General features: G+C 37.1%; 1 protein-coding gene across 6 annotated transcripts in view; it reads left to right on the top strand.

The window, feature by feature from the left end:
- ZEB2 (zinc finger E-box binding homeobox 2) overlaps positions 1-17,057 on the top strand; it is a 135,949-nt gene that overhangs the window by 92,534 nt on the left and 26,358 nt on the right. For all 6 annotated transcript variants that reach the window (XM_037027773.1, XM_037027777.1, XM_037027774.1 and 3 more), the window contains 2 exons: positions 562-819; positions 5,688-5,759. In XM_037027773.1, the coding sequence (XP_036883668.1) occupies positions 562-819; positions 5,688-5,759 (330 nt within the window). The remainder of the gene's footprint in view (positions 1-561; positions 820-5,687; positions 5,760-17,057) is intronic.

Genomic DNA, 17,057 nt, shown 5'->3' with positions numbered 1-17,057 from the left:
GGGTGATATGCAAGCAACACTGGCCATTTCAGATTGAGCAGGTTTGTGTATGTGTTTGTGTATTTGGGTAAATAGATGGACATGTTGTGTGTGTGTGTGTGTGTCCACTGTTTCGAGGAATAAAACCACAGCTAATATAGTGAAGTCATGTTGTATTTATAGTACAACATTTTATAGTAAACACTCCATGTCACTGAGCTAATCAAAATGCCAATTGCAGATCTATTTTACAAGTTTTTATGGAGCATCAAAAGTGCATATTGCAATGTGTCTTTTTCAGATGCCATACAGACATATTTTTGAGTATATGTGCTTCTGCTGCTTTTAAAAATTTCTCATCTTTTCAGCAAAAAAACTATTTAAAATCACAGAGTTCCCTACTTTAATTGAATGAGAATAAAAATGCTAAAACATGAAAGATATTAATTATATTTTCCTGACATGGTTGGGTGATTAAGTTATGAAAATATTAATTATTTTTGATTTAACTAAACAATCAGGGGTGACTGATATTTCTCAGCAGAGCGTTCACAGAGTGCATGTTCTCTGCTTCCTCTTCAGTGGTGAACTATGACAACGTCGTGGACACGGGTTCCGAAACAGATGAGGAGGACAAGCTTCAAATCGCTGAGGAGGATGGGATTGCCAACCCTCTGGACCAGGAGAGGAGTCCAGCTGGCGTGCCCAACCACGAGTCCTCCCCGCACGTGAGCCAGGCTCTGCTGCCAAGGGAGGAAGAGGAAGATGAGATAAGGGAGGGCGGAGTGGAACATACCTGGCACAGCAACGACATTCTGCAAGCCTCTGTAGATGGTCCAGGTAAGTGTCAAAAGCTACTTGGCCCCTTCCTGTGCCTTCTTTTCTACCTCGTGGAACATCCACAACCAAATCATTAAAATATTTCTTCCCATGGCCCTTGCAGAGCAGAGATACCAAAGCTGGTGACAGATTATGAAGTGATAGTCGTGTTATCACATTACACCACTGACATCTTAGGAAGGGATCATGTTTAGGTTTTGAGGCAAGTAGCATGGGAACCACATTTGAAGCGCCCGGCGTGAGGTCCCTGCACCACGTTTACAATGTGCACGTCATACCGCGTGATCAAGACAGATGCTTTCAGGCTAGGAAATGGAAGCAATCTAAGAAGTCACAACTGGCGTAATTTTGAAAGTTTTGTGTGAAAATTATGTAGCGATATCAGCTAAACACTGTCAGTTTAATGCAGTTGCAGTGTCTGTCTGACACCTTCCATTGTAATTCAACCATCTAATCATTCTCCTTTGTTAGTGTGAATGTGGTATCACACTTTTACCTGGTCAGGTAGCTTTTTTATTACTTAGCAGCTAAGTGCTTGAAAATGATGCTGCTGTTTGGTGGGAATCTCTGGGGAACTAAAAATGGTCCAACGCCAGCCATAATAAAAATAAGGTGAATTATGTTCAAACTAAAATTTCCGATGCCACTGTGCAAATGGAAATGTCTTCTTGGTCTAAATTTACTTAAGATGGAACATCACTACCGTGTGACGTGATTAACAAAAGGCAATTCATCTTTTCCCCCTAAACTGCCCCTGCTCTTCTTTATTTGATATGGTGATCTCACCTATAAAAAATTTCCAAATGGCCTTTCCAGTTCACCTTCGTGCCTCCTTAATCTCTATTCTCAGGACCCAGAGAAAGCTATTATGATTTACTCCACCTTGTTTTTCCTCTTCCAATATAAATAACAGTAGTGTTTCTTTTTAATAGGTGAAGTGGGTGGGAAGGGAAATAAGTAAACACGAGTCTACCTATTGCATGCCAACTATGCTTTAATAAAGAATTAAATGAGTCTGTGTATACGCTATTGTGATGTCGCAGACTATAAAACACTGAGAGTAAGCAGAGTAATTGTTTGGTATTCTGGAAGGAGGAAAATAAAAGCACTTCCACTAACTAAAGAAAATGAAATGTGAAAAAAGAAGAAGAGAGGATGACTGATGGCAGTGTGAGTGTGGTGTATTTGTTTTTCGTTTTCCTAATATACTGTGCCAAGTTTTGTACTCTTTCTGTTTCCAATTTTGCTTTCGGTGAAGGTTTCTCGAATCTCAGCCATCCCACACATAAACATTTATCGTTATATCCATTAAGACTTAAGATTTTAGATTTTCAACTATGAGGGAGAACTCAGCCAAAGATGCTTGAAAGATAAATACGTTTAATTAGGGGCAGAGGATGATCATTAAAGGAAGTCTGACTGCTGCAGAAGTCATTAACAATCTTAAATGAAATTTTTATTTTTATGATAGCCATTTACATGTATAATAAGAGCCAATGATTCTTGGGAGCAGTGTGACAGAAACAGAGTGTGGCGAGAACTCATGTAAGACATACTATTTAAATGAGCTGGTGTTAGCTATTCATATTTGTTAATGAACTAGATATGCAGGGCTATAAGAATAAATGTTCTGATGCTTTAAATTTTAATATCTAGAAATCAAGGGCAAGGACCAATTACTAGAATTTCCACCCTTAAAGGAATAATTAATAACGATGTAACAAATGTACGGCTCCAAACTTCTAAAAAAAAGTTTAATTAAAAAAAAATTAAGATCGATAAGTGAAAAACAGCCAAAACACCAGCATCAGGCTGCAGTAGTTTGAGATCACAGCAGCGTTTTGTGTTGGCCATGGATCATAATTCTAAATGTTTTAATGTGCAATACTCCACGTGAATGTGTCACAGACCCTGTTATCACCTGTAGTTGATGCTTCCTGTGATGCAGACGAACAGGCTGTTCTTTGCTCTTACCTTTATGGTAAATAAACTCCCATTCTGGAGTCACAATAATTAAATAAAATGCAAATCTCTAATCTCATTTGGCTATTTGGACCAAGAAAGTTGCCCGGCTATTACCTGTCTAGTTCTAATGATTAGTAGTGATTTATTGTCCTTTTTTTTTTATTGTTCCAAAAGTGGTGCCTTGATGTCTAATGAAAAGAAATTGGTCTTAAAAAGCTACTCATTGTTTATCCTGAGTCTTAGATAACACGTTTTTCTCCTGATAAAATATGTTTCTTATTTATTGTTCCAAACGCACAATATAGACAATAATTCTAATTCTGGTGCTGTTTTATTTAGTAGTGTTTTATCCCTGGTGCCTGGCTGTCTACCATCATACCTCAGCACATAGCTTCACTCTGAGATAAGCCCCCTCTGCTTTGCCCTCTCCCCTTGCCTTCAGGAGTTTGTCTGCAGGATGCAGGTTTTGAGCTGAAGAGTGCAGTGCAGTTCTTACTGTGCCTTTCCGGTTCCAGCACAATCAAAGTTTTGTGTTTAGAATTGTCCTTGACATTCTTTTGTCCCACAATGGAGTGGACACAGTGTGCTGGAAACCATGACATCATTATCATTGACACAGACTTAAATAAATCACCTGCATGTTGGCCTCTTTCTGCTTATTCAAGGATTCTTCATCTTAAGGAAGAAAGTGCTCTTTATTTTTACAAGCCTTCATCCCAAGGGTGACTGGAAAATGCAAACTTTTACAAGTGTTTTAAAAATAAATATACTATGTGGTTTCAGACACAGTATGCTGAGTCAGAGGTGTCTTGGAAAATGTTTAAGGTTAGGCATGAGGTGGAAAGACAGCCAGTATTGCCATTAATTCAGAGATACTCCTGACCTCTGTATTATGATGTCCTCTAAATATGGTTCATGCGAAACTTAATTACATGGGCAGGCGCATAGTGTTTCAAACACATACCTGGGAAGGCTTAGTGTTTCATTTTAATACATTGAGCTTGATTTTTTTTAAAAGTTGGGTGCTCAGCAAATTGAAGCCAAATACGTTCTAGGTCCAAGTGACTCCGACTCAGCTGCCCAGTCTCCGGTCAAGAGGGTATAGCCGAGGTTACTCTAGAACGCAGTGCACGAGGTGCCGACTACACAGCCGTGTGCCCAGCCTTTAATCATTTGGGAAGCAACCACCTAGTGTAACTTCTCTTTACTTTTTCATAAGAAAATGACAATGAGGAAGGAAGTGCAGCAGAAATCTTGAACATTACCACTATTATGCAAAAAAAAAATACTGTTAACTGTTTTCCCCTCAGTGACTTGATCTCTCAGATGGAAAACTTATGATACTTCTGACTCGTAGCTACCAGAAATCACATGAGATGAACAAGGAAGAAAGACACAAAAGCTATATTTATATCTAGTACTGAACTTCTCAGAAATACCTTAATTTAATTCCTTGCAGAAACTGATAAAAATATCAGCTGAGAGAGCCTTTCAACAGATCGATTATTACAATTGACAATACAATATTGCTACATATTGAACTTCTGAATGTTTTATGCAAAATGGCTCTGTGAGAACAGTCCTTAAATAAGAAAGAAGTCCAGGGCCAAGAATAAATTTAAAGTGGTTGTACAGTTTAAACAAATACCATTCAAATTTTCCAAATGTTATAGGTTCAGTGGCATTAAATTAGCATTTATTTATTTTACCTGATGAAGTCCATGATTTTTCAGCTCTGGAACCAGACACAAATAAGCTGTAGGATACTACTGTAAAGCATGTATTTTAATGTTGCAGAGACAGTTGCTAGACTTGTTCTTCTATTGAATAATTATGGCCAAAATGGGATGAGCAAGGAGTGATTAGAATAAATGTAGGAACCCAGAGACCCGTTTATGAAGTTTCTCTTGTTTTAATAAAATGATTATCACAGAGAGATATTTATACTGGGTTGTGTTTGGTTCTCATTAGCATTGTTGTCATAAAAAATAGAATTTTTAAAAGTCCATGTTTCATTTATGTCTGTGGAGGGTTTGAACTCTCAGCCGTCCTCCGCCCTCTCACATACGCTACAACTTGGTAGGCAGAGAATTCAAAGGTCCTCCTATTTTTCACGCTCTTCCTATTTTAAAATAGGGCAGTTTTAGAAAAGGGCCTTTTATCATGTATGAGTCTTCAACTTTAATGTTACATATTTTCATCTTCCTCAGAACATTGAGCTGTTGTTGTGTCTGTGTGCTTTTCCTCATAAAGTGACTCTGATTCCCTGCTGGTGCATGAATAGGGAAGGGGGGTGTTTATGGAGTGGTAAGGAAAGGAGTAAGGAAGGCATGTTTTCGAAGCTTATATAAAGCATGAAACAGGTGTCTTCAGTGCCTCTGGGATGCTTGTCTTATAAACTGGGTCTTTCGAGTTCTGATATGGGGAGTTACGTTTTTAAAAAATATGCCTGCTTAGGTTAGTGCCATCCAAACGAGGGAAAAGTGTGAAAAACAAAGTAAGAAATTTCGACTTGTCACTGATCTTCCAGGGTTACTAGAGGGATAGCAGCTAGCGTGGCTCTTTGTAAGTACAAATACTAGTTGCTTTTGACTCTTATTGAAAAAATAATATCTTTCCCCCTGTTTGTCACTAGAACTGCCACCAGAAGAAAAGCCCTTCATTTGCCCCAAATAAGCACCTCTGTTTTTCACAGCTTGCAGTAATGCTTAAAGTAAATAAGTTCTTGTGCAGCTAGCACTATTGGATTCATTCAATTGCCTGAACAAAGCTATTGTTTAGAGGTTTACAACAAGCCTTTTCTCTGTTTCCTTTCAAAGAATCTTCCTTGTTCCTGTGGTTGGCATGCTTAATAGTAAGCCTTTTTACAATTTTCAAATGCTAAAGATAATTTTCCCCCACAGAAGAAATGAAGGAAGACTATGACACTCTGGGGCCGGAAGCCACGATCCAGACCACAATTAACAATGGTACAGGTACGTTAAGTGGACCACACTAAGATCATGTTTGTCCAATGTCTTGTGGAGTTAGTGAGTATCCATGAGTTCACAGTTAAGCCAGGCGTTAAAAGGCTCTTATTCGGTTTCAAATGAGAACTCTGTATTTTGATACTTTAGTCAACAAATAGATCTTAAACCCCTAATTTGCCTGTGAAAGTTGAGAAAAAATGAAGTGGATGAATGAATCCTTTCCAAGCATGAGTTTGGCAAATTTCTGTAAGTAATTTTTTTTATTTTAAAAGACTGCACAAATAATTTTAATATCACAATATAATATGCCTCTTCTAGCCACCACTTGATATTTCTCATTCAAAGTTCAAATGATACAATCTAATTTCAATTGTAAAATGCTTTTTTGCAGAAAGATAAACCAAATTTCCCTGAATACCCCTCATAAAAATTGATCATCTGAGGTCCTTTTTATTCTTCCTTTACTTTTAATACTCAGTACTCTCTCGCCCTTCTAAATAATATTTCCTAAGCAAAAGGGCCATAAAGAAAAACTGACAATTTTACTTCTTTTTTAATGAAACTTAAACAATACGATAGGAAGGTAGCAAGTGGTGTTTTGTTTCACCCTGCTCCCGCTACAGAATGGAGTTTCAGGACAGTTGTTGAAATGCACGTTCTTCCCCCAAGACAGTGTCTTCTCTCACATCCTTATATCATCAGTGCAAATTTACATCGACTCCTGATGTTTATCTCTCTTTTCCCCAGTAAGGCCAATTATTTTTGGTGTTCCAAACAATCCTACACACTACCATTACAAATATCAGCAAAGTGCCCAATATAAGGTTATCTCCCAAAACAAAACAAGGGGAAAAAAATCACATAACTACTTCCACTCAACTCACCAATCAAAAAAGTCACAGTTTTATGACATTTTAGAAATATGAACAATCAAGCTGATATTCCTGTCTTACGTGTGTTGATACACATCATAATAGACTACTCGTGCCCTGCTTCTACTCGGAATGTTCTTATGAATAACTTATAAGGCACTAATTTATTTTATTTAGTGTAAAATAAGGGGAGTAATGGAAATCTAGGTACAAACATAAAATGGCACAATATGGGATTAGGGAAAAAGTATAGAATCAGGAATCAACAATCCCAATTTTTAGGTACAGTTCTGGCAATAACTGGATTGTGACCATGGGTGAGTCAATTACCCTCTTTGAAATTTACTTTCTACCTGAGAAATGGATAGACTGAAATAGTTACTTCTTAAGAATATTTCTAGTTTTAATAGTCTCTGTTGCAGGAGTACTGTCACCATGTAAAATAGAAGTATGACAAACTAATTTTACATAAAAAATACAATAAATACCACAAAGTGGATACTTTCCGCCATGTCCCAACTCATAAGGTTAGAAATGGCTTCATGTTCTTGTTAAAAATAAATATTAAATTACAATTTTGAGCATACATAAATGCTCATTTTATTAGCTTTATAGGCCTTTAAGGTGTCACAAAAGGAAATTTATCACACAAAGTGACAATTTACTAGCTGTTTTACACACTTAATGTCTAAAGTGAAGTTAATAAAAATTGTTCCTACTCAGAAGATTTAAAAATCAATTTTGATGTTCTATCACCTAGCTTTAACATCCTTTTTTCTTATATCGCTTATTATTCCTTAGAGTTTGTGTGTCTTCCGTCAGTAAATAGTGACTACTCATTGAACATCTTCTACACACTCACTGTTTCATGTTTGTGTGGAGAAGATGGGTTAGGCAGTCCAAGATATCCTATTATTTAATTTGGAAGATGAGACTAACACTCAAGAAATAATGGATGATAAGTAAAAATATGTGATAACTATGCAACAGATGATAGGAACCATAATTATTTCAAGTTACAGAAGTGGGAGAGATCCTGTTGTGTTTGTATTTAGAAAAGGTTTCATGATGGAAGTGAAATGTGAACTAAGTACATTTTCTATATTCCTAGAGATGTGAGGACGGGCTTTCTAGCAAAGGGAGAGTATGTTAGCCAACGAAGGAAACTGTGATATTTATTCAAAAGGTAGTAAAAGGATTTGGCTACATCAGAGGGTCCTAGGAGGCAATTTGAGGGAAAATGAAGTGGTCATTTAAGTTGAAGCCAGCTGAAAATACAACAAACGAAAGTTTGGGTCATGTTATACTACCTTGATTTCTCTGGGGAAAAAGTAGACTTTGAGAGACCAACTAGAAGTCACTGTAGTTATTCAGGTGTGAAGTGATAAAAAGCTTGTCCTAGGGTGCTGACAGTGATGAAATTAGCATCATGACTTCTCAACAACCAGTTGATTCTTTGGGTTTTGGAGTCAAAATAGCTTCAAGATTACACATTTTTGTGTTTGGAATATGGCAATACTTACTATTTCTAGATAGACAAAAGAAAGATCCAATTTGGGAGAGGAGACCTTGAGCTGATCTTCAGACAATAATACTTTCATATAAAAGTTAGACAAATATATATGAGAACATGAAAGTGTCCATTGGAAATGAGGAATTGAAACCCAGGAAGTCAGGGCTCTCTGTAGAGATTTGAGTCATGCAAATACATTCAGATAGTATTTAACATCTTGGGACTATGAGACTTACAATTGAGAGTGTGTTTATTGAAACAAGTAGAAAGCTGAGGCCAGGGCTCCTAGTGGGTAGGGAGAAAAGTCAAATTCATTGAAAGAAAAAAGATTGTAAGATAGAAAAAAAATTAAACATTCAGAAAGCAAAGAAAGAAAGTTTCCAAAAGGAGAGAATGGTCGATTCAATCAAAAGGTTCAAATAGCTACAATTGTGAAAGAATGCTGAGCAAATACATTGGACTTGGAAATTAGGAATTTACTGCTGACCCTCAGTTTAAAACTCAGCCCTGTTAGAGGATAAATACGTGTCTCTTCCCAACCATAAGTTTACTGTTTCCTCACTCTAGCATCTTCTTAGATGCTAAGTACATATACAATTGAAATAAGATATTATTTATAGAGGAAATTCGTTATTAATGGGCCATATCTTTCTCTTCCACCCAAGTCCTTCTGATGAACACCCAGCTGACCTTCTTCTCTAGCCATCTCAGCTAAAATGAAATGTTCCTCCAATGAACTCTCATAGAACAAATCAGCTAACCTTTCCATAGGTGCTGTGGTGTGTTGTTAATTAGTGTTGTCTACTCCAGATTAGATCACAAATTCTGCAAGTATGAATTGTGTCTTAGGCTACCACGGTCTATAAGTGTGTCTTAAAATTAAGAGACTCTCAATAAGTGTTTTTATTAAGGAATGAATATGGAGTTATTTGACATCATATTCCAGTTTTCTTTTCTAATTGAAGCAGAACAAAAAGATATCAGAATAGAATAATTTTTTAAAGTTAAGCAAATTTTCTGATAACAAAAGTGTTATTAACTGGAATAACTTGTAGAGGGAAGACAAGGAAAATGTCTCTAATATTTTTCTGTGACTACTCAACACACAAATTTCATTCCTAACTAAAAGTAAGGAAAAGACCTCTGAAGTTCCTCCTGAGTTTAACAAATGTATTAAATAGTAAAGTTTAACTTCATATAAATAAAGTAGTCTTTTAGATTCTAAAAGCGTATCTCCTTCATAATATATTCTGCTGAGTTTAAATCTGTAAGAAGTAGTGGGAAGGCTTAGTGGAATTGAATCACAGAATTCTAAAATTAAAAGTTACACTATAGAACAATTCCTTAACTATAATTTGATAGTTGAGTAAACTGTATTTTTAAAATGCCACATAGGTAACTGGTGGCAGATTTGGGAATAAAATCTAAATAACCTGACATATTCTTTTGCCTAAGAAAGTTTTCCACCACTCTGAGGAGTTGAACCTGGAAGAGACCATGGTATCGTCTTTGACACTTACATACTTTATCTAATTAATCATCAAGTACAATCAATTCTGCTGCCACAAATATCATATATCACTTGAGTCATTTTAAATCGTCATCTTTCATTCGAGCTGTTACAATGCCTTGCTAACTGGCCCCTGCTTTCTATCCCTAATTTCTCTAATATAGTCTTCACCCTAATGAAGTTAGTTAGAAGTTACTTTCCTAACATTCAGGGAAGATGGATAATTGTGAGTCATCCCCATTCAATTTCTTATTCAACCTTGTATGGTTCTCCATTGCTTTCAGGTTGCATTGGCTTTTGAGCTGAGTCGGCACCCTCCAGGATCTAACCTCATCTTGCCTTCAGTACCTCTTCCCAGAATAGGCCCCAGCTCTGGAAGACTGTGTACCACTTACAACCCTTTGCCTTTGTTCATGATTTTCCTTCAAAGTAGGAAACCACTCATTCTCTTCCAGCCTAAAGCCCAACAGCTTTAACTATTCTTAAAGGTCATGGCTACCAAGAAGCCATCTTACAGTCTTTAACTCAGGATCAACCATTCATTCCTTTCAGGACCTTCTTACAGGATTTATTTCACTCTCTCTCGTATTATACTGAATCACCTGTAGGTGTATTTTTCTCCACTAAATCATAAACTTCTTGAAAACAGGAATGTTATAAGGTTTTGGTCACTTTATATATTACCATAAAACCTAGAATGGTCTAGGTCAGACAGAGTTTCTGAAGAAATGAAGAAGAGGATGAAAGACAGACAACACTTGACTTCCCTTTCATCTTTACATATTTTTTACACCTGACCTGAAATAACCAACGAGACATTTTCATCTCCCATTATTCTGGTCTCCCAAACAAGAAAGACTCGGTTACATTTGACTGATCTCTAGCCTTCATGTCCTCTTCTATTTTGTCAGTTCACATTCCTCCAGTAATTCTTCCCTGATTGCCCAAATTCTGTTCTTAGTATCCTTAATTGCACCTTAATACCTTTAGGGCAGAATTCACATTCTTCTCTAGTATTAGGTGCCACCATTTCAAACCAACAATGTTCCATTTTTATCAGACCAAATCCTTGGTAATATCAAAAAAGAATCACACTTATGCCAGCCTGAATCTTTGGCCGTGCTGTTCCTGGAGATACTAATCTCTGTCTCCCTTTCCTCCAGTCATTCAAAGTCTCCCGACCCTTTCATTCTTCAGGGACATCTCACATCTTATTTCCTCAATGTGGTCGTCCTTGAACACCCAGACCACATTGATCTCTTCCTTCTCTGAAATCCCACAGCCGTCAGGTGCACAAGACTAATTTTAGCATGTTGAATTGTTCCTCTTTATATTGTTTACACCTATTTCACCTAGTTCATTTCCTGAGGACAAACAATTTCTTCAGCTGTAACGTGGAGGTACATTATCATAATATCTACCCCATAGGACTGTTGAGGTAATTAAATACATAATGTATATATTGTCCTTAGTAAGTGCCCCCAAAATATTTGCTTTAAGGAAGAGACTTTTCCTTGTTTCCCTCAAAGTGCTTAGTATAGCAGTAAATACACATGATACGCATTATGACTGCTAAAATGAATGAAGGAACGAATCAACAAACAAGTAACTGGTGAAGAAGGAATGGACTCTGAGAAGGCAGCCCAAAGAGGGGAAACCATTCCCTGTGGAGGGAGTTAAATCCAGCATCTTCAGAGTTAACTTCCTAATATCAACTTGTTAAAGGCAAAGAACAACATTCTGCGGTATCACTACTTTTTTACAACGAAGTTAGATTAAGCAGCACAGCAAAATTGGTGTGTAACCACATAGAGCCTTGCAACCTCTGATTGATATTAATAACTTTCCACATAGCATTTAGTGTTTCTGCACTAATTTTAAATTTTAAAAATGAAAGAAAGGTGTGTTTTAACCCATAAGATAAAGAATGCATTTTTTACAAAAAACCTTACATCTTCCAGATGTTAATCACATTCAAATTCAGGATGAAATTATTATGTAGAATTTTTAAGAGTGCGTGAAAAAACTGTTTTCCAAGAAGATTAGAGAAATGGAAAATCTTAGGAGCATTTTAAACATGAGTTTGTCTAAGAGCTAGTAGTAACAAGTCTTAGGTACACCGTGATCATTAGCATTAATGCGGTTCCACATGCATATCGAGACCCAAATAGGCCCCTGTTGTTTCCTCTTTGAAAATGTGAAAGTTATATTTACTCAGACAGTCTACTTCTCTAGTTATAAAGGGTTATTAATAACCACCTGCACCTTTGTTTCCTTTACTAGGGGGAAAAAAAAGCACCTTGTATCTAGAAACTGGGTAAGGCCAATTTAGGTCTTAGCTCTTAATCTTACATAAAGCCAGCAAATTATTGTCCAAGAAGTAACTGTATACATTGACTCTAACTAGAATTATTAACGTGCTTTCAAAATTTTAAGAGTAATACACAGCTTCTTTTACACATGAAAAGCAAATGGTGTTTGGGGTGCTCCAGATTCTAGAGTCAGATAAACTACATTTGAATTTTGTCTCTAACAATGGCTAGTTACATGAACTTGAGTATATAATAAGCCTTCATTTCTACAACACTAAAGTGAAAATAGTGAATCCATGTGTACAAGTTCTCACTGTAGGGATTAAGTGGTATAGCATTTTTTTGAGTACCTAGTACAAAGCCTAACATATACAAGATGCTCACCTTTTAGATTTGTTTTTGCCAGTTTATTTGCATGTACAAGTAAGCTTTAAACCATTTTTATTCATTAAGAAATAAACACATTCTGAACTGTTTTCACCCTTCACAACAGTTCCTCATTAATTCCTTCTCAAGAAAACAAAAATGCAATGTTTCACAGATTTGTAATGGAAGGACTAACCAGTCAATTTGAGAGCCTTTGTCAATTAACTTCCTTTGACATCTTGGAAACTGCACAGACAAGTTGTAGAACAAGTTTCTTTTCACTGCTCTGACAATGAACTTGAGGTTAAAATAATGAAGATTACAAAGGAATAGCTTACTTTTCTATCTAACTTTTTTCACTAATGTCCCTTGTTAAATGTAGGAGAGGATTTGTAGTCATTTCAGTGTTTTGTGGATAGCGATGATGAAAGCTGTCAAAGATTTTTTCTTGACTTGGTCACTGACTAGCATCAGGAATTACATCTTTTCTCCTTCCTGTTGTGGATAACAATCAAGTAAATAAATAATAAAACATTTGCCACTTGTTGGTAACCACTAAGATACTTCCCTTCCTTTCAGTCAGAGTATTTGTTTCATGAAGAATGTGAACTGAGACTTGAGAAAGAAACTTTAATGAAATGGAAATCCAATTCTAGTCCTTAAGGAATAAAAAAATCTTATGGTGTCAAAAGGAAAAGCAAAACTAATAATGACAGGAAGGCAAAATTTACAAATTAATAATTATAACCTCATTAGCAATTTGGATCAATAGTCACTTAGGGACAGACACCCTACTAAGTGCAAGGCATTTTGTTAGGCACCAGGAAGGATGCAATGAATAATCACTGTCATTAAGGACTTCCATTCAATTAGGTGAATGAAACAATGGTAGATGAATTAAGAAACGTGTATAAAATGTTTAACACAATTTTACATGTAATAAATGTTCAGTCATCGCTAGCCATTATTAGTAGCAATTATTATAATAATACATGGATTAAGATGTTTTATTTGAAACACAGCAAGCTGTGTAGGTTCAAGTGCAAAGTGTTCCATATTGCAGAGGGCTTCTGATAGAGCATAGGATCAAATATTGGAGACATGAAAACAGAAGATAGCAAATTTTAGGGAAGGCTCTCTTCAAGACGAAGTCTTGCTGAACATGCCTTTGTGCAAAAGAGAGAATGAGAGAAAGGCTGAAAATGTAAGACGGAGTGAAAGCTTGAACAGGTTATCAGAAGAGTTGTAAGGAGATCGCTTTTAGGTGGTAGCCTTGGCTATGGGTAGAGATACATGTTTGTAGCACTAAGACCAAAAAAAGAAGGATGAATGATGGTAGATTTTGTTAGAATCTAAGGTGGTTTAGAGTATTCACATTACAAGGGTTGCATTCTTTGACGTAAATAGAAAATCAGCTCATCAGTTGACAGGGAATGAAAGAAGGGTTGGAATCCTGAGGAGTGAGTGTAGAGTAGTTTCTGTGGCCAATGTATGGAAATTTAGCTATCATCATAAAAGAATATCCTGTTTTGATAGCGCAAACTGAAATAAGTCGATACAGTTATGAAAGTTTCTTTAGAAGTTTCGGATACTCTAGAAGCAGGGAAATTGGACTAGATTTTAATTCAGCAAGATAAGAATGCAACAAGAATGAAAGACAGGGATGGAAATGATTTCAGGCTTCAAGGTGACCTGAGGCAAGTATAAAATCAGAATGGGTGAAATGGGCTGGGGTACTTGTCAGGGCCTAATTATCACAGTGAAGTACCTGTTTCAGGGGAATGAGGAACTCAATGATGGGGAAGGGCAGAAAGTTGAAATCAGAGAATGGAAGTTCCAAGTTCTGGTTCAAGAGATGAAATTGTCTCCAGGTTAGCCCAGTGGCAAGGTGTGGCCACCCACGTTGTTGGGGTAGAGAATGTTGAACACTGTGAAGCCAGAATACCCATGGACTATCTTTTGAGTAATGACATTCTCCAGAATGATAATAATCACAGTCTTGGGTCAATAATAGGAAGTGTTTCATTTTACTTGAGCTACATAGGCAGTGTTATAACATACTGGAGAAAAGTGAATGACCTAAAGTTCAAAAAATATGACTACAAATTGGAGGCTTTTGGGGAGTGGAGGTTAAGTTTACTCTTCTCCATATTTCCTTTCAGTAGGCACAGTGTTTATATAGCCTTGATGGTTGATGAACAGTTTTTTGTTGAATTAATTAATAAAGGAATAACCAAATACATAAGGAACAAATTAATAAAATAGGAACACTGGTTTGAGACAGTAAGGTGAAAAAGGACTGTGTTGACTCATCCTCTTTGGTCTGCACGTTAAGATGGGTGGAAGCAGGAGCGGCTCTGCTGGAAAGGTCGTGGGGGACGGGAGGTTACCAAGGGACTGCATGGTTGCATTGAACCTGCAGAAGAAGAATGCACAAAGGAGGATGGCGTGAAGCACGTGGGGGAATAACAAGTAATATATGAAATTGGAAAGTACAACGAACAGAGAATAAAGTCTCTAGTCCTGAGTTGAACTTGAGACATTTTTTATTTACTCTAATGGGTTAAGAACCAGGAGACATGAATTCTCCACCCAGCTCTTTCAGAAATTATTTGTATAACTTTGCATAAATCATGAACCTCACTGTACCTTAGTTATATCTTCTGTTAAATGAGGAAATTAGACTAGCAATTTCGGATCCCACCTGACCCTTCCCTGTAATGACATCTTACCGGGAGGCACGAATAAAGAAGATGAAAAGCAAGGGTTGCGATAGTTGTCGTGGGAGGGGAAGTTGTGGGAGTCTCGGGGTCCTGCCTCACAATGTTGTATCCAGCACCTGCACAGTCGCACAGGGCCCTGTGCTTGAAGTCCCCACCCATGGTTTAATACTTTGCTGTTGACATTTTGCACTGGGCCCCACAAATTAGGTGGTCAGTCCTGCATATACCTCACAAAATGCATTAGGAAAACAGCAGAGTATAACCAGGATGGGAAGGTGTGTGATGAGGGATTCGAGTCCCAAAGTCCCACATAGAAACGCCGGTTCTGTCCAGGTTTACAAGTCCTTCCTGGGGTCTTCAGAATTACTGAATCCCAGGTAAACATGTAGAAGACCTAGACTGAAAATCTTGCTTGAACAAGAAACACCATGGAGCAAGGTACAGCTCTTCTAAATTGGTAGTATTCGTGATCAGGTTAGCAGTGGGCAAGCAGATAAGCCTCCATAAGCGCAAATTCTGTGAGTCATATCATTAACATAGAGAAAGTGGAGAAAAGAGTAAGAAAGTTTCTCTACCTTTATTATCTCCTTGGTAAAACTTCCAATTTCTCTTACTACTCTTACATTAAGATTAGATTAACACTTTTAAATTAGGTAGCTTTTTTATATGGGTAATAGAGGCTATACAGTTTTGATCATGAGGTATTTCTCAGCAAGGGCTGAGTGCATGTATAGTGTTAATGAATTGTGCAAGATCAGTTTATTAGATAATTCAAGTAGTACCTAAATACTTAACAAGGAGCTATATTATTATAAAGCATGTCATTTTCTTCCTTTATAAAATATCTACCACATTTTTGTATGACGGGTTTACCATCCAAACAGATATGTGATGCAAATTATCATTTTAATGTTTCACTTAACTTTATACGATGAATTTTCAGAAATAAAATAGAGAAAAGATAGGTTCCGAGGAGAGAAAAACAGAAGCAACACTTGGCAGGTTAGACAGGAGGATCATTTTCAAACTATAATCAGTGTCCACCAAGGAGAGCCTGTCACCTCCTGGCTAATGAATGCTGTGGTTTTATTAGCTTTGCTTGCGATTAGGAGCAGCTATCTTCACAGCAAGTGTTCCCACAAGAAATAACTGATATCCCAGTCTTTTTGAGTGTCTTCATTCAATCAACAAAGATTTAATAAGCACTATTTGTGACATTTCTGTAGTTTCCAGGCAGATTCAAAATATTTTTTCTTTATGTTTATGTGGTTCCTCTATCGGAAAGCTGCGTTGACCTGAGTTTTTAATTGAAAAGAATATGATGAATAAAAAAGCATATGGGTTAGGGTGATTAATGAACTGAAATTATGGAATTCTAAAACTTCAAGGATACCCCAGAAAGTATTATATACTGGCTTACTTTATAGATGAGGGTACTGAGATTAAAAAATGCAAATAGCTGAGCCAGCATGAGGATCCCAGTGACCCAGGGCCTGGTCTAATTATTTAATTATTGTGTGCTGGGCACTGTACAAGGACCTGGTAATACAAAGCTGAATAAGACAGGCTCCATGCCTCTCCGTCAGTTCACGGACCTGTAAACAACAGACTACGACGTGAAATGATAGGCTCAAAAACTGAGGCGTGTGGATGGTACTCAGTACATGCAGACTGGGGCCGTGAACTCAGGTTAAGATAGTCAGGAAGCCTACCTGTCATGGGAGTAATTCTGTGCTGTTTCCCCAAACCATACTGAATGCCTCATTTAGCCAGGTGAGGCAGAAATTGAATTCCCAGAGTAGTGATTCTTAAACTGGGTGAGTGTCAGAATCCCCCGAAGGACTTGTTAAAACACAGATTACTGATTTCATAGGTCTGGGTTGGATCCCAAGAAATCGCATTTCAAACAGGTTCCAAGGTAATAGACACTGATGCTTTGAGCCTGGAGGCCACATTTTGAAAACCACAGCTCTAGAGCGTCCTTACATGTTGTGTGTATGAAAACCTC

The sequence above is a fragment of the Sturnira hondurensis genome, unplaced genomic scaffold (genome assembly GCF_014824575.4).
Source record: "Sturnira hondurensis isolate 20B ecotype Veracruz unplaced genomic scaffold, ASM1482457v3 Scaffold0019428, whole genome shotgun sequence".
Lineage (NCBI taxonomy): Eukaryota > Metazoa > Chordata > Mammalia > Chiroptera > Phyllostomidae > Sturnira > Sturnira hondurensis.
This window is presented reverse-complemented; position numbering and strand designations above follow the sequence as displayed.